Source organism: Suillus fuscotomentosus (genome assembly GCF_016647785.1).
Source record: "Suillus fuscotomentosus strain FC203 chromosome Unknown F5891scaffold_2, whole genome shotgun sequence".
Lineage (NCBI taxonomy): Eukaryota > Fungi > Basidiomycota > Agaricomycetes > Boletales > Suillaceae > Suillus > Suillus fuscotomentosus.
The window spans coordinates 1,308,051-1,331,424 of record NW_024539514.1 but is presented as its reverse complement, the minus strand read 5'-3'; the positions used below and the strand labels follow the sequence as shown (position 1 = coordinate 1,331,424).

General features: G+C 49.1%; 8 protein-coding genes across 8 annotated transcripts; 5 read left to right on the top strand and 3 right to left on the bottom strand.

Annotated features, from left to right (window-relative positions):
* Nucleotides 1-636: 636 nt before the first annotated feature.
* Nucleotides 637-3,006, bottom strand: F5891DRAFT_997776 (DWNN domain-containing protein). Its single transcript, XM_041378458.1, has 6 exons — nt 2,641-3,006; nt 2,346-2,590; nt 1,940-2,282; nt 1,703-1,886; nt 1,304-1,652; nt 637-1,250 (listed from the first exon to the last, which is right to left on the bottom strand). Exons 1-6 carry the CDS (start codon nt 2,810-2,812, stop codon nt 753-755), a joined length of 1,791 nt encoding a protein of 596 aa, XP_041233485.1. The 5' UTR covers nt 2,813-3,006; the 3' UTR covers nt 637-752.
* A 17-nt stretch (nt 3,007-3,023) lies between these two features.
* Nucleotides 3,024-5,156, top strand: F5891DRAFT_997773 (ergosterol biosynthesis ERG4/ERG24). Its single transcript, XM_041378457.1, has 10 exons — nt 3,024-3,218; nt 3,272-3,440; nt 3,491-3,988; nt 4,042-4,088; nt 4,140-4,190; nt 4,238-4,283; nt 4,334-4,443; nt 4,497-4,628; nt 4,682-4,727; nt 4,781-5,156. The coding sequence occupies exons 1-10, from the start codon at nt 3,094-3,096 to the stop codon at nt 4,988-4,990; spliced, it is 1,434 nt and encodes a 477-aa protein (XP_041233484.1). The 5' UTR covers nt 3,024-3,093; the 3' UTR covers nt 4,991-5,156.
* A 201-nt stretch (nt 5,157-5,357) lies between these two features.
* On the bottom strand, nt 5,358-8,338 carry F5891DRAFT_997768 (uncharacterized protein). The gene is made up of 3 exons (XM_041378456.1): nt 6,148-8,338; nt 5,506-6,100; nt 5,358-5,452 (listed from the first exon to the last, which is right to left on the bottom strand). Exons 1-3 carry the CDS (start codon nt 7,918-7,920, stop codon nt 5,433-5,435), a joined length of 2,388 nt encoding a protein of 795 aa, XP_041233483.1. The 5' UTR covers nt 7,921-8,338; the 3' UTR covers nt 5,358-5,432.
* Nucleotides 8,339-8,452: 114 nt separating this feature from the next.
* On the top strand, nt 8,453-10,185 carry F5891DRAFT_997767 (uncharacterized protein). The gene is made up of 4 exons (XM_041378455.1): nt 8,453-8,962; nt 9,028-9,088; nt 9,144-9,173; nt 9,222-10,185. The coding sequence occupies exons 1-4, from the start codon at nt 8,507-8,509 to the stop codon at nt 9,989-9,991; spliced, it is 1,317 nt and encodes a 438-aa protein (XP_041233482.1). The 5' UTR covers nt 8,453-8,506; the 3' UTR covers nt 9,992-10,185.
* F5891DRAFT_1135710 (uncharacterized protein) lies at nt 10,186-12,144 on the top strand. Its single transcript, XM_041364796.1, has 7 exons — nt 10,186-10,279; nt 10,331-11,152; nt 11,204-11,359; nt 11,413-11,446; nt 11,504-11,535; nt 11,585-11,684; nt 11,739-12,144. Exons 2-7 carry the CDS (start codon nt 10,356-10,358, stop codon nt 12,021-12,023), a joined length of 1,404 nt encoding a protein of 467 aa, XP_041233481.1. The 5' UTR covers nt 10,186-10,279; nt 10,331-10,355; the 3' UTR covers nt 12,024-12,144.
* Nucleotides 12,145-12,275: 131 nt separating this feature from the next.
* On the bottom strand, nt 12,276-15,592 carry F5891DRAFT_219537 (uncharacterized protein). The gene is made up of 7 exons (XM_041370954.1): nt 15,206-15,592; nt 15,082-15,148; nt 14,945-15,024; nt 14,534-14,898; nt 14,340-14,482; nt 12,557-14,292; nt 12,276-12,499 (listed from the first exon to the last, which is right to left on the bottom strand). The coding sequence occupies exons 1-7, from the start codon at nt 15,348-15,350 to the stop codon at nt 12,450-12,452; spliced, it is 2,586 nt and encodes an 861-aa protein (XP_041233480.1). The 5' UTR covers nt 15,351-15,592; the 3' UTR covers nt 12,276-12,449.
* A 1,233-nt stretch (nt 15,593-16,825) lies between these two features.
* Nucleotides 16,826-20,091, top strand: F5891DRAFT_974516 (glycoside hydrolase family 31 protein; the record flags this gene model as incomplete). Its single annotated transcript, XM_041376458.1, has 8 exons — nt 16,826-17,507; nt 17,561-18,189; nt 18,262-18,531; nt 18,591-18,692; nt 18,755-18,953; nt 19,011-19,254; nt 19,311-19,452; nt 19,510-20,091. 8 exons carry the CDS (start codon nt 16,826-16,828, stop codon nt 20,089-20,091), a joined length of 2,850 nt encoding a protein of 949 aa, XP_041233479.1.
* A 1,244-nt stretch (nt 20,092-21,335) lies between these two features.
* Nucleotides 21,336-22,455, top strand: F5891DRAFT_219325 (uncharacterized protein). Its single transcript, XM_041370953.1, has 2 exons — nt 21,336-21,528; nt 21,578-22,455. Exons 1-2 carry the CDS (start codon nt 21,490-21,492, stop codon nt 22,073-22,075), a joined length of 537 nt encoding a protein of 178 aa, XP_041233478.1. The 5' UTR covers nt 21,336-21,489; the 3' UTR covers nt 22,076-22,455.
* The last annotated feature ends 919 nt before the right edge of the window (nt 22,456-23,374 follow it).

Below are 23,374 nucleotides of genomic sequence, written 5' to 3'. Positions count from 1 at the left end.
TGGTTGAAGAGTAGCGTCCGCCTGCGTTGAACTAGAGCCAGCGCCAAACTCTACGGCTTGTGTGTGTTCGACGTACGAGAGAGGTCTAGCGGGCAAGAGTGTGACATTAGACTCGGATGTAGGCCGCCTAGGTGTCGCGACTTGTCCATGCGTCAATATGGCGGTCCCTGTCCTGGACTCTTCGGCAGCTTCGCGAGCTGGAGAACTTGAATCCATCAGCATCGCAGGGACATCAGACTCAGAACTTTTGGTCGCTGGATCCATGATAAACCGCCCAAAATGAATCACTTAGATCTCGTAGTTTCGTAGTACTCAGAGGTGGTGCTGGGTGCTAGCGCTGAGCTCTGGCTCGCACCCGGCACGTTGTGAATTGGAACGCATTCAAGTTTTGCATGCAAATTAAACCACCTCGGAAATTAGATTGGCGAATTGTCTGCCCGGTTTGCCTAACTTGAATGATCACGAGTCTAGCGTGCTTGGAAAATGGACAGGTTTAGCTCGCGAGACTTGCAGTCATACTCGAGTTAAAGTCGTGTTCAACGGGCAAGCCTGGCCTCCGAGTCATGGGCCGCCGTGGTACCGTGTTCACACTAAAGATAGCACCCGATTCGCAACGCTGTCTATATATCAGACATATCAGGATAAAATAACTATATTTTGCCAATGTTTGTGTATACATGCAAAGTGCGGCATATTAGCTATCTGTGCAGGCTACAAATGTAGTCCTCCCTCTCCATCCAAAGGACTTCGAATTACTCCCAATACCTCGGCATTTTGTGTTCACTTTCACCAGTGACATCTAAGAAATCTGAAGGACGATCCCGCTTCAAGTTCCGGCGGCGATTGTTGACGGGCAATCGTTGATAAGCAGAGTCATGGCCAACTGGTTGTTGGCTCGGAAACTGATTGGTCCACTGCTGGCTTTGCATCCCGTAGGCCAAGGGATTGACGTTCTGCTGCTGCTGCTGTTGCTGTTGTTGCTGTTGCTGCTGCTGCTGCTGAAGACTGGTCGCAACAGCAAGGGTCGCGGCGATGGCTTGAGCTTGTTGTAGTTGCATCTGGAGCTGCTGATACTTGATTTCTGTAGTCTGCCGCACCTGGTTCGGTAGGGATGGATTTTGAAGCATGATTGATATTTGAGAAATCTGAGCTTGAAGGGACGGAATGTTGTCAACAATCATCTGAGACATATCCATGCTAGGCTGCTGATCTGAATAGAAGTCGTCATTTATAGAGTTGTCCACATCACCCTACGCGGGATATGTTCATTCTCTAAACACAACAACGTGAACAGTGAACATACCTGGCCGTTAGAAAGGAAATGTGCGGAGCTCTCTTCACTTTCTTTTCTACTCTCTTCCATAACCTTATCGATATAGTCAGCGACCCTCGTTCGCATTGGCTTATCCATGACAACTTTGTCAAGTGAAGCTATCTTCTTGCCGCACTTGGGGCAGGTAAAATCGCGCTCAAGTAAATATGTTTGGATACATTCCTCGCAATATGAAGTGTCACAGCAAGGCGTCTTGACAGCGTCACGGAATAATCTGTTGTCTATAGGACAGGCAAGGGAAGCATCGGTAGGAGGGCGTTCCCGAACGTCAGCAGCAGTCAAACCCTTCGGACGGGATAATTGTTTCTGCCAAGAAGCCCTGCCGTCGAGTTAAAATGCATCCCATCATGGAACGAATCAAAGACCCACAAGTCAGGCTGGGCAACGACATAACCACCTTCTGGTGTGACCATCACACCTTGGGTGATCTCGCCTTTATTTGGATTTTCAACAGCTTTCAAGAAACTTCGCGGAATACCAGTAGTCCTTTTGATTCGAGGCTTGTTGTCGAACTCACGATCGCTATTCGTAGGACAATCTTGTATCCAATGACCTGTGAGAGATTTACGTGTAAGACAGTCAGTCTACAATTGCGCAGCGACCGACCTTTCTGCCCACATCGGTAACAAACATAGCTAGGAGGCAACGGTCGTTCTGGCTGGGGACGTTGGTGAGGAGTAAATGGTTTCCCACCACGACTAGTAGATGTTCCCCTGGGGTTGTTATATATGGGCACAGCGCTGTTTACACCCAATTGATGGGCACAAGAAAGCAAAATCACGTTCATGAGACTCGTTCTACTACTAAGACAAAAAGCGCGAAAACGCGATACCAACTGAGACATCTTTTCCTGGGTTTCCTCCCAGTTAGCAGTCTGGGCCTGGAACATGGCAGCCATCGCGGCTGCCTCATCGTCCTTTGTGACGGCGTTTTTGGGAATAGAAGTTGGCTGCATTGGGTGTAAGACTCGCTCTCGAGCGAGATGTGTATGTTTCATATAACAACTACGCACGCCAGCTAATTTTGATGTAGGAGATGGTTCCTCTTTGACGTCAAAGCGCCTCGACATCGCACCCTTGTGCCATAAACCACTACTTCCACCAGGTCTCTGGATAATATCAGAAGTAGGAGTGTGGGTACCACCATTGGTACCACTAAGATACATGGCTGCCTTGCCCTTTCCTGGGCGCGATGAAGGGAGACGCTTCACAATGACAGACGAAGAACGAGGAATGATCTGAGAATCATCTTTGTATTCTGAAATGCACATGAAGTCTCAGATGTGGAATGATGCATTTACGACGCACCTTGCTGTGCCGAAGCATCATATACATATAAGTCGAAGTCATTTGCCTTACCCAAGTTATTGGCCAATATGATTTCCTTTTTCAGGTCAAAAACAGAGATCCCGGTACCATCAAAGGTCACTCGAGACTCATCCCTCTGGGACTTGAACTTGTAAAAAACTGAAGAAGCCATGAAGAGGCAAAGAATGGATTGTTGGACGGCTGCTACGATATACACGACAATGAAATCAGTGCAAAACTGACCAACACGTTGACTACAGACAGATGAAGTGAGCACACGTCGTCTGGTCTCGCCTGGGTAGAAGATGATGAGCGTTTACACGAGAAACGTGGCTATCGGGAAAGGAGATCAAAACAAAGTTCAAACGGAGATTAAAGTATAATGCTAACTCCGCGAATGTTTAACATTAATTTCTGTCTCGTTCCACTTTGAGACTTACCTCGTTTCACAAAATGGTTCAGTCTTATGGCAGCACAGGGAGCGAGTTGAGACAGCGCAGTGTCGACGCGTCTGCAAAGTCACTGACGACTACTGATGAGGGCCGTAAAGTGGACCAATTGCTCGACGAGCATCAGACGTACGTTTTGCCTTACTTACGCGTATTTACTATTTCACATTAACGTCTGCTAGGTATGAATTCGGTGGACCTGCAGGAGTAACTGCAATGATGCTCGGCTTCCCCATGCTCATGTATTATCTCTGGATATGCTTGTGGTTTTATGACGGTAAACTTGTGTACCCTGCATCATTTGAGGACACTGTTCCGTTCCTTGGGAAGATGTGGGCACACATTCGCGACGTATGTACTCATGAAGGTTTGGTCATCTTCCTAACCTCAACTAACTACAGGATGCAAGCCCCAATGCATACGCTTGGAAAGTCTATACCGGTCTCGTGATCTATCAGCTCTTCCTCGCATTGGTCATGCCAGGGTACCAACAAGAAGGACTTCCTGTACCTTCTCTTGGGTATAAGACCCTCATGTATAACTGCAATGCGCTCTACTCTCTCTACGCAACTATGCTGACTGCTGCTGCTCTGCACTACTACCACATCTTCCGTCTCACCGAAATTATCGACAATTATGGCCACATCATGTCCGTCGCCATGATTTACGGTTTCGCTGTGTCCTTTGGTATGTATTTTATTACAGTTGCAGCCGGAAACGAGATCCGCATGTCTGGGAACTTCATCTATGACGTCTTCATGGGTGCTTGTTTGAATCCCCGTATCGGCTCTGTTGATCTGAAGATGTGGGCTGAGGTTCGGATTCCTTGGGTAATTGTTTTCTTTTTGGCCGTGTCCGGAGGCTGCCACCAGTATGAACAATATGGTTATGTCACCCCAGTGCGTCCCTTTTTTAGAGCTTCAGTCACGCAATAGCCTACAAACATATGTAGAACATGGCATTCATGATTCTGGCAACATGGCTCTACCTTAATGCATGGTGTGTCTCAATGTGAGAATTTATAACTTGCGTTCCTGATCCAATTTTCAGCGCGAAGGGCGAAGAGTGTATCCCCCAAACGTGGGATATGTATCATGAGAAGTGGGTAGTAATTCTTATGCTCATTTATTTGATTGACATTTTCTTAGATGGGGTTTCATGGTCATTTTCTGGAACTTTGCTGGCGTTCCCTTCGTACGCAACTCCAATCATGTTTTCACTTTTACTGATCTGTGGCGTTGCAGACTTACGTATACTCTGTGGTATACATGGCTTCGCACGATCCCTCTAACTATCAATTCTCTACACCTACATACGTCGTTCTTTTCACCACTCTACTGACAGCATATTACATGTACGAATTTACGATTTCATTTTCCGTCATTCAGCTGACATGTGTCCTCATAGTTGGGACACTTCAATGTCTCAAAAGAGTCGCTTCAAAATGCAAACACAGGGCATCACAACTTTCCGCAACACATTCCCACAGCTTCCGGGGGGAACCCTCAAGAAGCCCGAGTTCATACAGACAGCACATGGGCAAGTCTTGCGGCAATTCTCAACTAATCAACTTTCTTACCTTGCAATTTTAGAAACCGCCTTCTCATCAGTGGTTGGTGGAGATACTCTCGCAAACCTGTAGGCTAGATCCATAATAATGTGTTCGGTCTGCTAACCTCGTTCTTTCTCAGAACTATGTCGCCGACTGGACCATGAGCTTCTGCTGGGGTGTTGTTATTGGAAGTGCAACCATGATTCCTTACTTTTACTCGGTTTTCTTCATCACAGTACTCATACATCGCTGCGGGCGTGACTTTGAACGCTGCTCGATCAAGTACGGCAAGGACTGGGAGCGTTATTGTTCTATCGTTAGATATAAGTTCATACCCGGAATCTACTAATCTAGCAAGCTTTCGTATATTTATACCCGTTTTTACCATATAGGTTTCTTGTAACATATACTTCGGATTCTAGTATACCATGATACCATAAACCTTCTTGGAGCAATTTGATTTGTTGTGAAGACCCATTCGATGACAAATAAATGTTATCCAGAGGATTTTCAATTCACATCACACAGTACTGACGTTCTTTTCCGAAATGAATGAAATTAAAATATGCACTCCCGCGCGCGGCCGCGACCCTCCCTGTTTTTGGTACTTATCTAAGGAATAAAAGAATAAAGGCCGTACCTAGCCATAACCCCAACCATACCGTCGATCCCACCTATTTTTGTTGTTTTAACCTGCCTGCTATCTCCCGGGAAGAAAGAAAAGAAAAGAAAAGAGATAAGGTTCGTCGTTCTCTCAGAAAAAACGAAAAGAAAAAGACGACGAGATTGTGTCAAAGATGAAATAGCGACCCTGAACTTCCGATGAGGAGAGACATTCAAAGAGGAGTAGAGATGATTGCTTACAGGTTTGTCCCACAGCGACGCCGTCCGATTTTGCCATGTCGTCAGGATGGGCCATTATCTTGAGGGGATCCACGTTGCGACGTCGAGGCTGAATTTCCGGAGGACCGCGAATGGGACTAGGAGCATACATACGTACCACTGACAGCATCGAGTAGAGGGTAGCCAAGCCATTGCCTTCCGCTATTACATCCTCGCTCGGTTCCAAGAGTAAATCGACGCCATCGTCACTGAAGATTGACACCGTGGAGATATCCAAGTTGTCGTTGAGAGGATCTCGCTGAGACGGCTTAGCGACAGGAGGATTGATTGATGGCGACGAAAGCTTCCCATGGGCTTGCTGTGAAGTGACGCCATCAACCTCGGGGGGTGACGAAGAGGAAGTGCCAGTAGCGGCAACAGGAAGCTGCACTTTCTCATTCTTCACGATCTCTTGAGTGAAGAGTGGGGATCCCGGATGTAATACTTGACGAGGTCTGTTCTGCGACAAGGGCTTGCTGAGGTTTCGAATTATGTTGCCATGAGCCTTCGGTGGGGTACTATGGAGTAGCTCGGTGTTCTCCTGAGCTTGTTGGGACGCAAGTTCCATTTTCTGGAGCTTGAAAATATAAGCACAAACTGTGAAAGGCGTAGATGTTTACCAACTTTGCGCTTCATAATCGCTTGTGCATTGTTCGCAAGGTCCAACCGAATACGCACCTTCTGGAGCGTAGTACGTTGCTCTGCGGAATCCCTATTGAGGGTTTCGATCAAGTTGGCCTGCTCCGCATTCTCCCTGAAGAGCATGAGCGTCTCATCCAGATGATCTGCGTGGTTCTGCGCCGACTGTGTGCGTTCAAGCTTGAGCTGCTCTTCGACCTCTAGAAGTTGTTTGCGTTCTGCTTTGCAACGTTCCCTGGCGCGTGAAGCTGAGGCGGTGGTCTCCTCGAGTCGGATCTCAAGTTCACGAATTTGTTGCTGCGAGCGTGCCTTTTCCTGCTGGTGCTCAAGGATAAGTGCATCGTGCTCGGAGAGTAGACGTTGAGCTTGCAATTCTACGCTATTGAGCAAGAACGCATTCGAGTTCGCCATTCGAGTGCTGCGCTCGAGCTCGCGAGAGAGCGTATCACGTTCCGAAGTAAGGGCAGCGATTTGATCCTGATACACCGCGAACTCCGCTTCGTGGCCGTGGCAAGCTTGAGAAGGACACTGTTTGTCTTTCTTGGGACGAGCATCCTTCATTTCCGAAATGGTCGCCTGTGTCCTGGTTCCAGACTCCCGCACATCTGCCAGTAAGCGTCGAATATCCTGAAACGCTGTGGACTCTATCTGGGGGCCGTGACAGGCTTGGGAGGATTGCTGTTCATCTTCCTTGCGACGAATATCCTTCAGTTCCGAGATTGCAGCAAGGGTCTTGTCTCGCGCATCTGCTAGTACATTTCGTATCTTGCGATGTGGTGCTAGATTTGGCTCTGAAGCGAAGGGATCGTCATCCTTGCAGCGCTCGGATGCATCACGACCAATATTGCGTTGTCGTTTGATTAGTTTTCCGCGGCGCTCCGGCTCGTGCTTCGTCGTTGAATTCCTTTTGACAGCCACTGCTGGCTCCATAGACTGAGGTTTCGATAGACGTTCCGCGATGGCTTGGACCTCCAACACACAGCCTTGGGAACCAATGTCCGCTTGAGATCCGCTTGAGATCTTTCTGGTACTGGTCTTGCGAGAAACAGTTTCAACCAAAGGACTGGATATCTCAAAGCCCTCCAGATGGGTAATCTGTTCTTGTTGGTCGAAGAGCTTTGACTGGAGCTTGGTGACCTGAGCACCCTGTCGTATATTCAGCCCGTTTATGTTGAAATCGTATGACCGGATGATCTCAGGCACCTCTGACCGCATCACTTTGAGATGATCTTGAACAGCACGACTATGGCGTTGCGCCTTATCGAGGGCTTGGGGAGCAGCCTTCCGTTCCTTGTTGACAGTGACAAGGGAAGTACGCAGAACCCTATTTTCCGTTCTTGATTTCCGCGTCTCCGTGCAGTCGAGTTGTCCTTTAAGGTGAGGAAGGACCTGAGACTTTGTTGCAAGATGGTCGACATTAGTGGCGGGGTCAACCTCTGGATGCAACTCAGCAGTGTCACGATGGGCAACTGGCTTGGCGCGGAAGATGGCTCGATCGACGAAGCTTGGAAGAAAGGAGCGAACTTTGCCCTTGCGCTGGCCTTTGGCTGGACTAGGCGGTCTGAACTGGTCGTATGAGGGAACGCCAGTGTGTTGTTGCATATCGGGAGGCATAGTAGAATGAATAAAGATGTTGAAGATATCGATATGCTGGATGTGTAACAAACTTTTGTGAAGCAACGATAAAAGACGGACTGAAGAGAGAGCAGGTGGGTGACGAGCCTTTCGTACGACTTGGAGGCTGACTGAGGCTGACATCCGGGAGTGAGATTTGAGTCTGGTCTGGTCTTGCTGTCGCACGACTGTTTACGCGACTGCCAGAAAAGACTGTTTGTGTGTATTGCAATAGGAGCAGAATCATTGTACCGTGAATGTCGATTCCTAGTAGCATTATTCATGAGGACATGACTAGGAGCGCGCCGAGTCGCAACGTGTCAATTATATTTGCAAGGCGGATTGTTACAAACTGGGAACCAACGCAAGTGTGGGCCTATGCGGACTTTGTAGCTCAGGCCTCAGGACCAACGCCTTCTGTAGATTCCGAAAGAAAAGAGGACAATGAAAACGTACAAGTCAAAGAACTGAACGCACAAGATGAGAACGGTCGAGTTCGCATTAAGCATTGCACTGCACTGGATTAGCCTGCGATATGAAAGGCATCAGTGGATGATCATGATAATCTATCACTGCCAACAACCTGTGACACGATACTTTTCGTGGCTCAGGGCCTCAGGCACTGCAATATTGAATCCGAAAGGCACTTGCCGAATAGAGACACGTTCGCTCTTACCGAGAAGCCTCCCAAGTACCCAGCTCACCAACGACGTTGGTTTACTCTCAAGCGATGGAAGGTAACAAAGACGAAGCCATCAAGTGTCTTTCAATCGCACAAAAATACAAGGATGCTGGCAACCTCCCTTCAGCCCGCAAATTTTGTCAAAAATCTATAAATTTGTTCTCCACGCCTGACGCTGCAAAGTTTCTTGAGTCTATCGAGGCCGCGGAGGCATCTGGATCGTCTTCCTCATCAGCTGGGGCAGGCCCTTCAACATCAAATGGCAATGCACAGGCGTCATCATCTTCTACAGAGACACACCCATCCGCTTCTGGTGCTAAGCATCGAAGTACGGGCAGTGCAAATGGCACGGCTGGAGGAATGGGAGGGGAGAAACGGGAATTCACTGCTGAGCAGGTGAAGGTTGTGAAACGGGTAAAGGCTTGCAAGGTTACAGAGTATTATGAGATCTTGTCGGTCAAGAAGGATTGCGAGGAGGCTGAGATAAAGAAGGCATACAGAAAGGTACATTAACATGCATGATCTCGCACGCCGACTGATATACGTTCTAATGCTGTGATCCATCGTAGCTTGCCCTTGCGCTACATCCTGACAAGAACGGTGCTCCTGGAGCAGATGAAGCATTCAAGAGTACGTCTAGTATTGTCATCACGTACGCGAAGTGTCTCACACGAACTCACTGCAGTGGTATCCAAAGCCTTCCAAGTGCTTTCAGGTATGCTTGAATTGTTTAATACGCTAGACAGTTCTGACATTCACTCAGACTCCCAGAAGCGAGCAATTTACGACCAATCCGGGTCGGATCCCGAATCGCGTTCTGGTGGCATGTCCTCCCGCGGGCCCGGCTTCTCCGCAAGCCCATTTGGTGGTGAGGGCGAGATGAGTCCAGAGGATCTCTTCAACATGTTCTTCGGAGGAGGCGGTATGGCGATGAACCGTGGATTTGGAGGCAGCCCTTTCGGCGGCGGTCCAGTATTCACTGCATCGTTTGGTCCAGGAGGCTTCCGTACGACACGTATGCGTACGAATACGGGGGGTGCGCAAGCACAACAGCAGGGTGAAGGGGCACAGGGTCGTTCGCTGCTTATGCAGCTCCTGCCCCTCATATTGCTTATCGCATTCTCATTCCTGAGTGCAATTCCGGATATGTTTTCTACGTCGATACCCGACCCGCGGTATTCCTTTTCACCATCAACACGGTTCAATACTGAACGGCAAACGAATGGACTGGGCATCAAATACCATGTTAACGAGCATGAGTTCAGGAATCATCGGCAGATTGCAGCTGATATTGCTGGGGGCACCCATCGACGCGGATCTGCCCTGTCAAGATTTGAAGGGCAAGTGGAACAAGTTTACACTAATACTCTCTACAACGATTGCCAGCATGGAGTTGATAGGCGGCAACGGAAGAGAGATGCAGAAGTTGGTTTATTCGGTGTTGGCACGGACTGGGAGAAGGTAAAAGCAATAGAGGCGGAGAAAATAGATAGCTGTGAAGAGCTGAAACGTCTGGGTGTCATAAAGTCGTGAAGGTTACTTTGACACCTTGAATTACCCTTGGACTTATGCACACTGCTGGCTTAATTAGTATTACCCTGTTCGATTCTCCATCATATTCCCCGCCAACGCGGTCGCCCTATGCTTTATTTATGCCAACAATGTGGTCTTCGCTTGCTCTATGTTCGCGATGTCACCATGCATTCCCGCCGCCAAAACTAGTGATGACTAGTTGACTACCTGGTCAGTGAGTAAGGAGAAGTTGGCGGCCCTTTGCTTCCGAAGTTTCGGCACCGGCGGTCACAATTAGTATTAGTAAAAGTAAGAACTCACAAGCGCTTCTAAATTATATTCTGACTCTTGTCCAACTAGCTGAATATCAGCTCCCAGGTGTGGAATGAGCACAGGGACATCAGATGTACTGGCACCAGAGCAGGAGCCTGTAGAACTCGCACGTTTTAGAGAACAATGGAAGGCAGAGGTCAGGGAACGGCAGACTGCCACGTCGGGTGTGCAAACTCAACCCGTTCCCGGTGCCAGCACTGCTGCAGAACGCATCATTCCCGCAGCTCGGAGTGATGCCAGCGCGAAAACCGCTACTATCACTAACACACTCTCAGCATCTCCGAGTCGGGGGCCTGCCACCCATGTCGTCGCAGGTGCGCCTGCCGTCACAACGCACGCATCTCACGGTCACTCTCATCTCAGTCCCAGTCTGGCTCATGCTGTCGAGGTCTACCGCGAAGCAGTTTTTCATGAGCAGCACAGCCAGCTAGATGAGGCTCTTCGGCTCTATCGTCAGGCATTTCGTCTCGATGCGAACGTCGACCGTGCGTACTTCATAGAAGAACAACGCACACATGAGCGTTCTGCTACTCAGCCACCTAGTCACAAGAAGGCTCCATCTACTGTCTCTGTAGATGAAGTTACACGGGATGTGCAGAAGCTCGAAGTGCGCAAGGATAGCAAGGATAAATCCTTCGTGACGTCAGGGTTTCTGGCACAAGTGCTCAAGAACTTTCCTGAGAATCTTGTCTTTCAACCGGAGAATGAGAAGGAAGGACTACCCATCAATCTCATCCCTGACGAGCTTGTGCTCCAGATCCTCCGAGTTCTTGATTACACCACGATTGAGCGGTTTGCGGCTGTCAGTCGTAAGGCACGAATACTTAGTTTGGATTCTGCGATTTGGAGGTATAGTGCTTGTCTCTTGCATGTACTTTGCGTTATCAATATTTGCAACAGAGATTTTGTCCATTTGGCATATAAGCCTCCCCAAATTGCTGATAATGAGTCTATAACGAATATCATGGAACTGTACAGTTCGGACTACCGGAGAGCTTATATTGAACATCCTCGCTTGCGGATGGATGGAGTTTACATTGCTGTTTGCCATTACATGTAAGTCATACTGTCAGAGATGGATTGTCTCCACTTTCTTACAAAACCCGTAGGCGGATGGGCTCTAGCGAGAACGCCTGGGTAAACGTATGTAGAAAACTTTTTGACAATTTTCGATGTACTGAGTTTATCACTCCCTTGTAGGTAACTCACCTCATCACATATCATCGATACCTGTAAGTCTCGTGCCCGAGCCATCTCTTACCTACGTTGACATTATCCCAGCCGATTCTTCCCCAACGGACAGGTGTTATCCCTCCTCGCTAACGAGGAATGGCAACCCCAGACCGTTATTCCAATGCTCAAGCCGAGCCTGCGCATGAAGGTATGCACACACCCATCTCATCTCAACCTCAAAACTCAACCACATCCATCCCAGGGTTTCTACATTGGCAACTGGTCTCTGTCCGGTAGCACTGTTTACATCACAAACCTTGTCGAGAAGCACCTTTCGCATGCGCACGCCACTACAGAGCCGCAGCGGAACAGGTATTTCTTCCAGATGACGCTCGCGTTACATTCACGTCCCCTCGGACGGTGGAACAAGCTCGATTTTATTGGGTATGACTCAGTAAATGTGGAGGATGGGGAAGCGGTGCCGCTGCCGCTGAGGAACGAACGGTCGTTTTGGTTCTCGAAGGTGAAGAGTTGGCCGGGGTATTAGAATGGGTTGATATGCGAGTATGGCTAGATGAGCGCTGGAAGTTTCTCATGCACGAGACCGAGTATATGCGCTGTAACATTTAATATTCGATGGATGAGTATTGATGCATCGATGAGTCGACATGTACGCGTCTAACCAAACATCGTCACTTGATCGTCACCACTCGTAAGCTAAACATCATAGCAATTCAATAGCAAGCTGCAACTAAACCCTGGCCAGGATAACAAGAATTAGAAAACTGCACAAAACGTAAGCGGACATAATGAATATGAGGATATAATCATGATGCAATACAGTGAACTTATTCCGCGAATAGCGATTCTCTATGTGCGACGGTTCTGAATCGTGATTGATGAAATATGAAAAAGTGCAAAGTGAAAAAAATAATTCAGGTCTGATGCATGGGTATCCGTTCCTTGTTCAAATCTACATGCCTGACTGACGGTTGAGCATGTAGAACTGCAAATCTTGCCAACCTATAAAAATCCATGTTAACACTTTACACTGATAGAAAAAACAGACCAGGTACTCGCCTCCTCCAACCCGACACATAACCTTCTTCGACATCCCGCCACCCCTTGCCCCGGAGCGCGTCAGCGTGGTCAGCTTACAAGTCACCACTTTCCTACTCAAACTATTTGAAAACGCATACGACGCCCTAATCTCCTCTCCCTCCTTGGGCGGCGCCTTGAGCGAGGGATCTACACGCTCAATCAGCAGCCCGTGCGGGATCGCATTCACAATCGCCGCCACCTCCACATCGAGTGGGTCCTTGTCACTCGCAGGGATGTACAAGTGTATCGGGTCGCGCTCCATGGGTGTGTACGACCCTGACCGCGACCCGGGACGCGAGTTGGGCGTCCGGGTCGTCGATGAATCACGAAACGATGAAGGAGGGAGCTTCCCTGCGACAGTCTGCCGCGCAGATGCACGCATCCCGCTGCTTCCTGCGCCTCCGTAAAACGGGACCTGTTGAGCTTTTGCTTTCAATTGTGATTCGGGCGTCTGTGCCCTGAGGAGAGACCCTGGAGTAAGGGGGCTTTGGGGACGGTAGAAGGACATCGTTGACGAGGGACGCGATTCAGAGGAGACGTGCACGCTGGGAAGGGGTATTTGTGACCGGCTTGGAGGGCGTGGTGGGGGTATGCGTACGCCGCTCGAGGTATACGAACAGAACGTGCTGGGAGATGTATTGGCATGCGGAGGCGAAAATGCGCGCTGCATCAGAGTCGTAAGCTCTTCGTCGTCATCAGCATCAGACTGCCGCACAGACACGGGGCGCCAGTGTACCGCGGGGGCGGGAATTTGACTTGGGGTCTTGGGCCGTGGGCGTGGTGTCGCCCCAAGGCTGGGCGTTTGAGCTCGTGATGGTGGATGTAGAGGTGGAAGAGGAGGAATGGAAGGGTTTGTGGATGCAGACGAAGTTACGGGAGACCAAGGCCGTGAAGACGCATTTGAACTACGGCTGAGGCTCCTTCGTGAAGGCGTGCTCGGCACAAGAGGGGCGCATTCCGGGATGAGGACAGACTTTGCGTTTGGCCGCTTTGGAGGAGTGGGCTTGATGGTCGCTGCAGGATCCGGCGCTTCTACTTTTGTTGAGCTGTTCCATGGTTGTTTAGACGTTTTCAGTTTCACGGTTGAATTCGGGTCGTCAATACGGTCAAGGCGTTTGGGGGCGGAGGAAGATTCGGGCGTGAGGCTGCGGCTATACTTGTGTTCCTTCTCTGGTGTAAGTGGGGCACCACTGGTAGACCGATTGAATGCGAATATAGAGGTGCGTTGTCGTCGAAGAGCCTTAGCTGGCTCCGATGACGGACCCTGTGATTGTGAAGAGTCTCTTGACACCGAAGACAATTCTCGTGATACGGGCAAGGGAGTGACGGGGACCGGAGGCGACCGCACATGACCAGCAATCTTCCTTGCAAACTTCCTCAGTGGCGATATGCTGCGCGAAAGAGTGCTCGTAGAACTCGTTGCTCGGCTCGGTGCACGACCTTTCGAAGAGCGATTCGCGGGCGTTGCAAGGAGCCCGTTTGCTGTATATCCCGATGTTATGGAACCTGATTCGCTTGGCACCACATCACCACCCGTGAGGATCTTTCGCACAACTTCCATCTCTTTCTCTGTCTTGGCCATTCGCTCCTTGAGGATCCGCCACCTCTTAGCAGATTCCCCGTGACGTCGGAGTGTCTCCCCGTTCTTCGTGACACGATTCTGCACGCCATTGTCAATGATTGCAAGTACCTTGGACGTGGCTGGGACGTAATGCCTAAAAGGAGTGTGAGTGAGAATTGAAATGCAAAAGAAGAAATCCACTTTTTCTTTGCTTCAAACGAGCTGAGCAACTCGTTGAATACTTCGATTCCCAGTGGATTCTTGTCTGAACTAACTGAGCCCCTGTATGAGGACTGCGAGAGTGAATCTTCTGCACCTCCTCTGTGTACCTGCCAAATAAAATCCTGCGCGGTGTTTGCGAAGATGATACAGATATCAAGAATACAAGAACACACCTGACAACGATTGACTGCCTTCTCTAAGCTTCCCATCATTCCGTCTGCCTGTTCTGTGACGGTTCTGAATACAGTAAGCCATTTATCCTCTTTCAACTCCTCCCTGAGAACATCTGTGTCACTCTGTACGGCCTCCCACTCGGTGACGAGGACTGCATGCTTGCGGACCAGTACAACTTGTTCGGAGTCAGGGGTGGTACCATTGGACTGGTTCTGAAAGGGGATGACAGATTCAGACACGGATTTCATGCCATGGGCAACAGCCTCAAGGCGTTCATCAAGAGTCATAAGAGCTTTGTCGATGACGATGGTCGTGGCGGCCGCATCACCTGAAGACTGAGATTTATGCCGTAGTTCCTGTATTTCTGAGGGTTGTGAGTAAGAAATGGATGGGGCTAAGAAGTCGCGTACCAAATATACGCGTCTGGATGTCCGATATACTATACGAGAGTTCGGTGATGTGTGTGGAGATGGCGAGGAGACGAATGTCTCTGCAATGCGCGCGTTAGGTCACGAGCCAGATTGAAGTTAATCGAAAGAGAACTCACTCATGGCTCTTTCGCTTCCCCTTGTTTCTCGCAAGCAATGAACGCGACGCGGTGATGGTGAGATTTTCTGTTCTGCCGTAAACACCTGCCTCGAGGCAACGGACTGGAGAACGGAATGACGCACCTTCATCTGCATGATTCAAGGAGCCACCGGATGATGAAGAACTTGAGGATGGTGTTGGAGACGGGCGGAGAGAACGGTACTGAGAGAACGGGGTAGAGTCGGAGGTAGACATGGACAAGGCTGGAGAAAGAAGGGTAACCATCATCAACAGGGACAGCTATTATATGAACTGTTGATGTGAACTGCAGCTACTGGCTGTGAGTTGATGGGCCACGCCGGTTGGAGGACCACGCCAGACGTAGCTAAGGCTAGCGAATAATTCAAGGACAAAGTTCAACTACACGGTCACTGATGCTTGTCTCTGCCGTTATGAGCCTCTTGAAGTTTCGTGAATGGTGTGCAGCCAGTATCGTAATGATGATCCGAGTAGTAGTCTGTCGAAGAGCGATATTTGTAAACGATTAATCCTTATAAGCTTGATATTTGTAGTTATCAATAATAACGAAATAGCCTATATAGCAACCTTTGACCCAAATCATCACACTCAAACATTATCAATATTGTACTGTCCCCCACAGCGACGTTGCTGGCGTGGTTCATGAGTTGTCCAGGCTAAGCTGCGCTGAGCAATAGGGGTAAGCCCTCGTCGTTGCAATCGTCGTCGACAGTTGATTATGTTTCCACTTGTCATCCAGAAATATGATACTTCGACCCACGCTTGGGCCAGCCACAGAGTTTCCCTTTGCTCAATACCGCTTGCCACTTTTCAATCGTGGCAGTGATGAAGTCGACGCCATCGAACGTTATGAAGGAACTGAGACGGCAAAGCCATCAACAAATGAGCGCTCAGCTCTGCCCTTGATCCTCCGAACTGGACTTCTTACAAATATTTAAAGATCTTCCCGTTTTGCGAGATCATCATGCTGCAGACTGTGTGTCTGTTGACGAGGTATGCATCCAAATTATTCCATTCATGGTCAGCGAAGTCCATCCTAGCGCCACAGAAAAACCGCACTGCGCCTCGGGCCACATTAGTAGTGAGAGGTACTACGACGCACTTGCCTGATTTGCGCAACCTTGGAGCAATTGAATTCCTTCACCTGCGGCCTCGGACATGCAATTGGGATGAGCATGGTACTAGTACATAATTTTAACGCCGCAGCTTGTCTAAAGTCCGTTGGAATTGCGACGTGCTCGAACTTCGTGTGCTCGTATCTCGGCATTAAACTCGTAGCTTCTCAGACAAGCCATTCAGAGGAAACTGCATAACCATGAGCTGCTTCTTCGGACGGACTCTAAACGGTGGGCAGGGAGCACTGCGGTCTCGTCAACTCGTTGCATGGTTTCCTAGTTAAATCAATCAAAAACAGCGGAAACCAGACATTTACTCAGAAAGTGATAGGCCCAACTCATCTATGTAATAGCATCAGAGACTGATTTCAAATACCCTAACCTACCCAACTCACAACTCACCCCATTGTTGCCTCGGAAACTGGATAAGTCAATCGAGAGAGGATGCTTTGGTAGACGGACGAGTTTCATCTGGTATGGTTGCGGGATGTTCAAGTTGATGGTTGAAAGGAAGGCTGATCGGACCGTCACGTTGCCGTACTTGCTGCTTCAAGCACTCCCAGGATCTAACTGCGCTACACCTACTATAGTTCAACTTCGACCGAGACAATGTGGTCCCCAGGGACATTCCTACTACTCCTCCTCCCAACAGTCCTCGCCTTTAAACCATCCGACTTCAAGACATGCTCCCAGTCTGGTTTCTGTCGCAGAGGACGTGCCCTCGCAGAACGCTCCCAAGAATTATCATCATGGCATTCTCCGTACTCAATTAAACCCCCAGAACTTAGCCCTCATCAACCAGGCTTCACCACAAATGTCCATTCGTCTGTCTATCCCAATGTCAAATTCGTGCTTGATGTTATTATACACGAGGAGGGCATTGTGCGCGTGCGAATGGACGAAGAGAACGGACTGAGGAAACGATATAACGAAGCTACTCAGTGGGCGCTCATTGGGGAACCTTTGTTGAGTGATGATGTCCTCTGGACCGTCGACAGTAAAAAAGCCAAGGCTGTTTATGGACCAAAGAAGGATATGGAGCTCGTCGTCGACTTTAACCCTCTCAAAATCACGCTTTTCCGGGGTGGTGTGGAACAGGTTGTATTGAACGGGCGCGGTTTAATGCACATGGAACATTTCAGGACAAAGGAGGACTCTAAATTGGCTGAGCATATCGAAGGCGAGGGTCAATCTGTCCTCCAAGTCAACTCTGCAGCATGGTTCGAAGGCGACACCCAAGACGCCTTTTGGGACGAAACCTTCTCCACGTGGACAGACACAAAACCCAAAGGTACGTCCCACACTTACCATCGACACTGAGACTACAGCACCCAACGTCCACAGGTCCCGAATCACTCTCCCTCGACATAACTTTCCCCAACCACGCCCACGTATATGGAATCCCCCAACATGCTACGAACCTTTCCCTCCCAAGCACAACAGGCCCTACCGCAAGATACACCGACCCCTTCCGTCTCTACAATGCAGATGTCTTCGAATACCTCGCAGACTCGCCAACTTCTCTCTACGGCTCGATCCCGCTCATGCATGCGCATTCTGCAACGTCGACGGTGGCCGTTTTCAATGCCATTGCGTCGGAAACATGGATCGATATTGCTCATGTGGAAAAAGGCGGTGTAGAAACGCACTGGATATCCGAATCTGGGATCCTGGACGTATTCCTACTCCCAGGCCCAACACCCGCCGACGTCTTCACCCAATACGCACATCTGACAGGAACAGCGCCCCTCCCAGCCCACTGGTCACTCGGATATCACCAGTGCCGCTGGAACTATGTCAGTTCAGATGACGTGCGCGGTGTACAGGACAGGTTCGATGAGGATGATTTTCCGGTGGATGTCTTTTGGTTGGATATCGAATATGCGGAGGATCACAAGTACTTTATGTGGAATAAGAAGACGTTCCCGGATCCGGTGGAGATGACAAAGGATGTGGAGGCTGTCGAGCGAAAGGTCTGTTTTGTTTCGCTCATTCATTGATTCATCTTTTGTAATGAACCTTGCGCTCACGCATATACGCGCTAGATGGTGATCATTGTCGACCCCCACTTAAAACGCTCAAATGATTACCCGGTATACAAACGCGCATCCGAACTAGAAGTCCTCGTCAAACCCAAGAACGGTGAGGGCGAATATGAAGGATGGTGTTGGCCCGGCTCCAGCTCATGGATCGACTTTTTCCATCCTGGTTCTTGGGACTTTTGGATCTCACTGTTCAAGACGGATACTATCGATGGTCAATGGAGTTGGACAGAGAGCACCAACAATGTCGGTATTTGGAACGATATGAACGAGGTACGTTTTCTTTGATGTTGGAGTTGTTTGCCTATTTATCAGCGAACACGAACTGCTAGCCGTCAGTATTTAACGGACCAGAAATCACGATGCCAAAAGATAACATCCATTACGGTGGTTGGGAGCACAGAGACGTGCACAACATCAACGGAATGCTCTTTGTACGTCCCTCATCTTCTTTTCTGAGACTGTCAGTCAAGCTTACAATACCAATTCCCTGCAGGCGAATCACACATTCCAAGCGGCAGAAGCCCGCACAGACCCCCCACGACGCCCATTCGTCCTCACTCGCGCCTTTTACGCCGGTTCTCAGCGTTTCGGTGCGATGTGGACCGGCGATAATCTTGGTACGTGGGAGCATATGGCTGTTGGGATTAAGATGGTGCTTGCGAATGGGGTTGGGGGGATGCCTTTTGCTGGATGTAAGTCCTTCCTTTCTTCTCTATCACCCTCCTTTCTGATTATCCACTTGCTCACAGCTGATATTGGGGGCTTCTTCGGAAACCCCGAACCAGAAATGTTAGTGCGCTGGTACGTAGTAGGCGCATTCTCGCCCTTCTTCCGCGCACATGCGCATATCGACACGAAACGCCGAGAACCGTACCTTCTTGAGGAGCCCTACAAGAGTTTAGTGAGGGATATATTGAGGTTGAGGTATTCGATGCTTCCTGTGTGGTATACTGCGTTCAGGGAGACGAGTGAGAGCGGGGTTCCTATTCTCCGGTGCGTTTTTTCTTCCTCCATTGGACGATGTGATCGATGTGTGCGTGAACGCGCAGGCCTCAATATGTTATGTTCCCCAAGGACGATGCTGGGTTTGGAATTGATGATCAGTTTTATGTTGGGTCGTCGGGGTTACTTGTTAAGCCTGTGACGGAGAAGGGGGTGAAGGAGGTTTCTGTGTATATTGCTGAGGATCAGGTTCTTTGTTTTCATTTCTCCATACACTCTGGCACTTACGCACACCCAACTACCTAGGTCTACTACGACTACTTCACCAACCAGCCCCACCGCCCCAAAAACCGACAGATAACCCTCCCCGCAAACCTCGACCAAATCCCCCTTCTCATCCGCGGAGGCTCTATCATCCCCACCCGCGAACGTCCGCGCCGTTCCTCGCCACTGATGAAACACGACCCGTTCACACTCCGCGTCGCGCTTGATACTTCGGGGAATGCGCGCGGGGAGGTGTATCTTGATGATGGCGAGACGTATGGTTACGACAAAGGGAATGTTGTTTGGCGTGGGTTCGGTGCGGAGAGCACGAAAAGAAAAGGGAAAGGGATTGGGGCGGTACGCATCTCGTCTGTCGATCTTGCCGTAAGAACGCAAGTGGGTGCGTACGATCCCAAGAACGAGTTCGCGCGCAGTGTGGGGGATGTGAGAGTGGAAAAGTTGGTTGTTCTTGGACTTGGGAAGAAGCCTTTGAGTGTTGTTTTGGAGGGCGGAAGTGAACTTGAGTGGGAATTTGCGTCGAAGGATGGGGCGGGGGTATTGGTCATCAAAGATCCTGCAGTGCGCGTGGTGGATGATTGGGCTGTCGTTGTGAAATTGGAGTGAGATACCATGGTATATTTTTTTCATATCACTCGTGCATTGCGTCGTGAATGTTCATCTGCTTTCATGTTTTCATCCGTTATCGAGAGGCATATGACATGCTTGTAAAACATTGCCACGTCGACAAGTATGGGTACATGGTAAGTCAAGAGCCTACTTTGCCTTTGCGCTTCAAGAAAGCTTCACTTAAGTGCTTGCACTTGGGGTCTTCAAGAGTTCGCCATCAATTCAAATCGTGTCCTTAGTGTTCAATTGACAAAGTAGTGAAGGCACATGAGAGGTACTGCGACACAGTGCACTTGCCTGATTTGCGCAACCTTGGAGCAATTGAATTCCTTCACCTAGTTTCGTGGAGGGATGAGTACGGGACTAGTACATGATTCTGATACCGCAGCTCGTTCCGACAATCCGTCACTATTTTAGAAATTCCTATAGCCCACATCTGATCAACTTTGCCATGTGGTTTCGATATATCGGGTGTGCATAGTACGAAGAGCGTGTAAACCGGACTCGGACTCGGGATTCTGATGCGGTTGCGGGACGTTCAAGTGTTTGGGGGTGTTGAAACGTTGATGGTTGAAAGGAAGTTGATGATTGGACCCGTAGTCACCGTACTTCAATGCTGAAGCGCTCGCTACGCGTCATGACAGTGCTGCGATGATATGAGTATTTTCTCGACGTTGACTGGGGATTGGGAACGGCGTCGGTAATAACGAATTACCTCTGCAAGCTGTTTGTTTACATATATTTTGTTTATTACGAGAAAGGGAACCACGACGTTCCCTGACCAGTGGTTACGAGTCTACGTTCCACGTCGTGCATGTGAGAAGTAGCTACAGGATCCAAAGTGAGTGGATATATATGAATAACGATTTTGATAATGGCTTGCTTTGACCACATACCGCGTGGCCAATCTCCGCCTCCATGCGTTGCTTTATGCGAACATCCACAGGATGGTCGATTTCGGTATATCTCTACCGAACTTATACGAGGCAATGGTACCGATCACGCAAATACGGGAGTCGCACAAAAAAGCAGAGAACTGCATGCTTTTTCTCCTTTTCTTATTCGTTCTAGCCTTGTTCACCAACCAGCAGAACGATCTTCCGACTGTTGAGAATGCGGGAATCATTGCTTGAAGTCCGCACACCGTGACAGGATTTGCGCAAATTCGGGAATGACTAGCTTTGTTCTCGAATTAGAAGGTAAATCAGCGCACACTGCCGCGCTTATTGTTAATCATCAATGTATTGTCCACAATTGATTTGTGGATCCACGGTGCCAACATACTTATAAAACGCAGACTTCTGAGTCGGTCTCTGTCCGACACCTTGCTAGGAGTCACGCCTTCAAGTCAGTCAAAGAGTGTATGCTACATATTTTCGCCTCTCTATCACGAACATGCCCTCTATTTTTTCGAAACTGTCTGAAGCTTTAAAGGTGGGATATGTATGCTTAGATTCCATGTTCTCTCTAACATTTCTCAAAGACTGCGACTCCGCAGCAGACTGGACGTCCCAAGAAACGACGACCCTTCAAAATCGCCCGACCACCCCTGGCGCATAACATTCAGTGCTACGGATATGCAGTCTCTTCTGAATGGCTCGTCCGGTTCGCGGAGCAACACTGCCCAGAGGATCTACCAGATCGCGATCACACAGACTATGAAGACATTGGCACGACGCGAGCCTATGAACTCCTTGCATCTTTGTCGGGCATCTATTACTTGGACTACAGAAATTGTTTGAATCCCCCGCCGGGAAGCGTCATCCCTCCAGAGTGGATCGGTGTGTTCCGCGGTAAATACGACGATGCACCCGACGAAGTACTGGATGCCATTCAGATTGACACTGTTCAGGTGTTTTATGTGTGCTCGGATAGAGGAGATTTTGAAATGCGTCCTACGCAGAAACAGCTCAACACCTTGACCAAGTTGATTGGGCATCCACCGCAATGGTGGGTGGCTTATGGGCCTGGACCCTGGTAGGGGTTTCTGGAACGCCCTCTATCCCTCTCATCGTGTACTCTACCCTATATCCATCACGGTTTCCAATCATATGCGATGTAAATACATCTTATAAGATTTCACCTAGTTCATAGCGAAGTTGGGCAAGCTGAATATGTGTATATGTATGGACTAGACCTGATGTAGCGTCTAACATAGGGTGTATAAGTACTCTCATGTATAGAATATTAATATTAGAAGTTTAGAACGGTCAGGCTCTTGGGCACTGCGCAGTAATTGCTAGCAACGTCGACCGAAAGTACCTTGAAGGACAGTGAACATTGCAGAGCCCCTCGGGTAAAATTAATCTATGATTTTATGGAAAAATCAAGATCATCAAGTCAGGGGGACACATCTTGGCACATTGCACTGAGTTAGTGAGAAGGCTTTAAGGGGGTACCGGGCCCAGGTCGGCCATAGAATATTCGATCAGGGCGGATCAGGTGTGCACACGTTGGGAGCCAAGATCTGCTGAGGTTGTCGGCGTTTCGGTCACGTGGCCCGTCAATTTCAAGTTGCGCCGCAGCATTATGCTTCAAGTTGCTCCGAGCTTCTATCAAACTCAGACTTCTTCCTGCTCTCAGGTATTGTTCAGCATGCAAATAATGTATTACTCACAAAGACATTTTCTCTCAGCATATTGTTGGTTGTGCCTCGATCGGCGGCCTCCGAAACGTTTGACTCACATCAAATGCATCGACAGCCGGATGCATATGGCTAGAGAAACATAATTTACTTAAGAGCGGCATTCTTGATAACGAGCCGACGGTACACATACGGTTTGACTCCCACGGAGAACACAAGTACTCAGGCTGTCGCCGGCAGGAGCAGATTTACATAACAAAAAGTAAGCTGTTGGCATCGGATCGCTGACTGAATACTAGCTCGCTAATATCTTGATCCTGAACATGTTTCCAGATCTAGATCGAGGACGAGAGGTAAATTCCGTGGGTACTTCACTGCAAAGGTTAGCACTTTGTAAGGCACATGTCATTGCTGCGGTCCATTCGTAACAGATCTCTATCTCGTGATGTTTGTCTACAGCACTCAACTTTAAAGCAATTGCTTAGCTACTTCCCTGAGTACATACTATACCTTGGGCATTGAATTTGACAGTGCGTTTCATTGTAGTTGCAGTCACCATGACTAAAGTGACCAAGCAAACCTAGAGTCACTTTGCGCTGATTCAGGACCTTGTGAGTCACTGACGCCCGTGTTAGCCTAACGCTGGTCGTGTGGGTGCAGAGGGTCGCGAGAATTCCCAATGGGAAGGATGACGGT

Excerpts from the sequence above, each read along its gene's own strand:
- F5891DRAFT_997776 (XM_041378458.1), bottom strand. The coding sequence starts at position 2,812 with ATGGCTTCTTCAGTTTTTTACAAGTTCAAGTCCCAGAGGGATGAGTCT. Across the intron at positions 1,887-1,939 it reads TTACCGATGTGGGCAGAAAG|GTCATTGGATACAAGATTGT; the intron begins GTCGGTCGCTGC and ends AATCTCTCACAG. Across the intron at positions 1,251-1,303 it reads ATTTCCTTTCTAACGGCCAG|GGTGATGTGGACAACTCTAT; the intron begins GTATGTTCACTG and ends TATCCCGCGTAG.
- F5891DRAFT_997773 (XM_041378457.1), top strand. The coding sequence starts at position 3,094 with ATGGTTCAGTCTTATGGCAGCACAGGGAGCGAGTTGAGACAGCGCAGT. Across the intron at positions 4,444-4,496 it reads CTACTGACAGCATATTACAT|TTGGGACACTTCAATGTCTC; the intron begins GTACGAATTTAC and ends GTGTCCTCATAG. Across the intron at positions 4,629-4,681 it reads TTCATACAGACAGCACATGG|AAACCGCCTTCTCATCAGTG; the intron begins GCAAGTCTTGCG and ends TTGCAATTTTAG.
- F5891DRAFT_997768 (XM_041378456.1), bottom strand. The coding sequence starts at position 7,920 with ATGTCAGCCTCAGTCAGCCTCCAAGTCGTACGAAAGGCTCGTCACCCA. Across the intron at positions 6,101-6,147 it reads AAGCGATTATGAAGCGCAAA|CTCCAGAAAATGGAACTTGC; the intron begins GTTGGTAAACAT and ends TATATTTTCAAG. Across the intron at positions 5,453-5,505 it reads CGTCGCTGTGGGACAAACCT|GGTCGCTATTTCATCTTTGA; the intron begins GTAAGCAATCAT and ends TCGGAAGTTCAG.
- F5891DRAFT_997767 (XM_041378455.1), top strand. The coding sequence starts at position 8,507 with ATGGAAGGTAACAAAGACGAAGCCATCAAGTGTCTTTCAATCGCACAA. Across the intron at positions 8,963-9,027 it reads TAAAGAAGGCATACAGAAAG|CTTGCCCTTGCGCTACATCC; the intron begins GTACATTAACAT and ends GATCCATCGTAG. Across the intron at positions 9,089-9,143 it reads AGCAGATGAAGCATTCAAGA|TGGTATCCAAAGCCTTCCAA; the intron begins GTACGTCTAGTA and ends AACTCACTGCAG.
- F5891DRAFT_1135710 (XM_041364796.1), top strand. The coding sequence starts at position 10,356 with ATGAGCACAGGGACATCAGATGTACTGGCACCAGAGCAGGAGCCTGTA. Across the intron at positions 11,536-11,584 it reads ATCACATATCATCGATACCT|CCGATTCTTCCCCAACGGAC; the intron begins GTAAGTCTCGTG and ends ACATTATCCCAG. Across the intron at positions 11,685-11,738 it reads AGCCGAGCCTGCGCATGAAG|GGTTTCTACATTGGCAACTG; the intron begins GTATGCACACAC and ends CATCCATCCCAG.
- F5891DRAFT_219537 (XM_041370954.1), bottom strand. The coding sequence starts at position 15,350 with ATGATGGTTACCCTTCTTTCTCCAGCCTTGTCCATGTCTACCTCCGAC. Across the intron at positions 15,149-15,205 it reads CTTGAATCATGCAGATGAAG|AAAATCTCACCATCACCGCG; the intron begins GTGCGTCATTCC and ends ACGGCAGAACAG. Across the intron at positions 14,293-14,339 it reads TCGTTTGAAGCAAAGAAAAA|GCATTACGTCCCAGCCACGT; the intron begins GTGGATTTCTTC and ends CACTCCTTTTAG.
- F5891DRAFT_219325 (XM_041370953.1), top strand. The coding sequence starts at position 21,490 with ATGCCCTCTATTTTTTCGAAACTGTCTGAAGCTTTAAAG. Across the intron at positions 21,529-21,577 it reads AACTGTCTGAAGCTTTAAAG|ACTGCGACTCCGCAGCAGAC; the intron begins GTGGGATATGTA and ends CATTTCTCAAAG.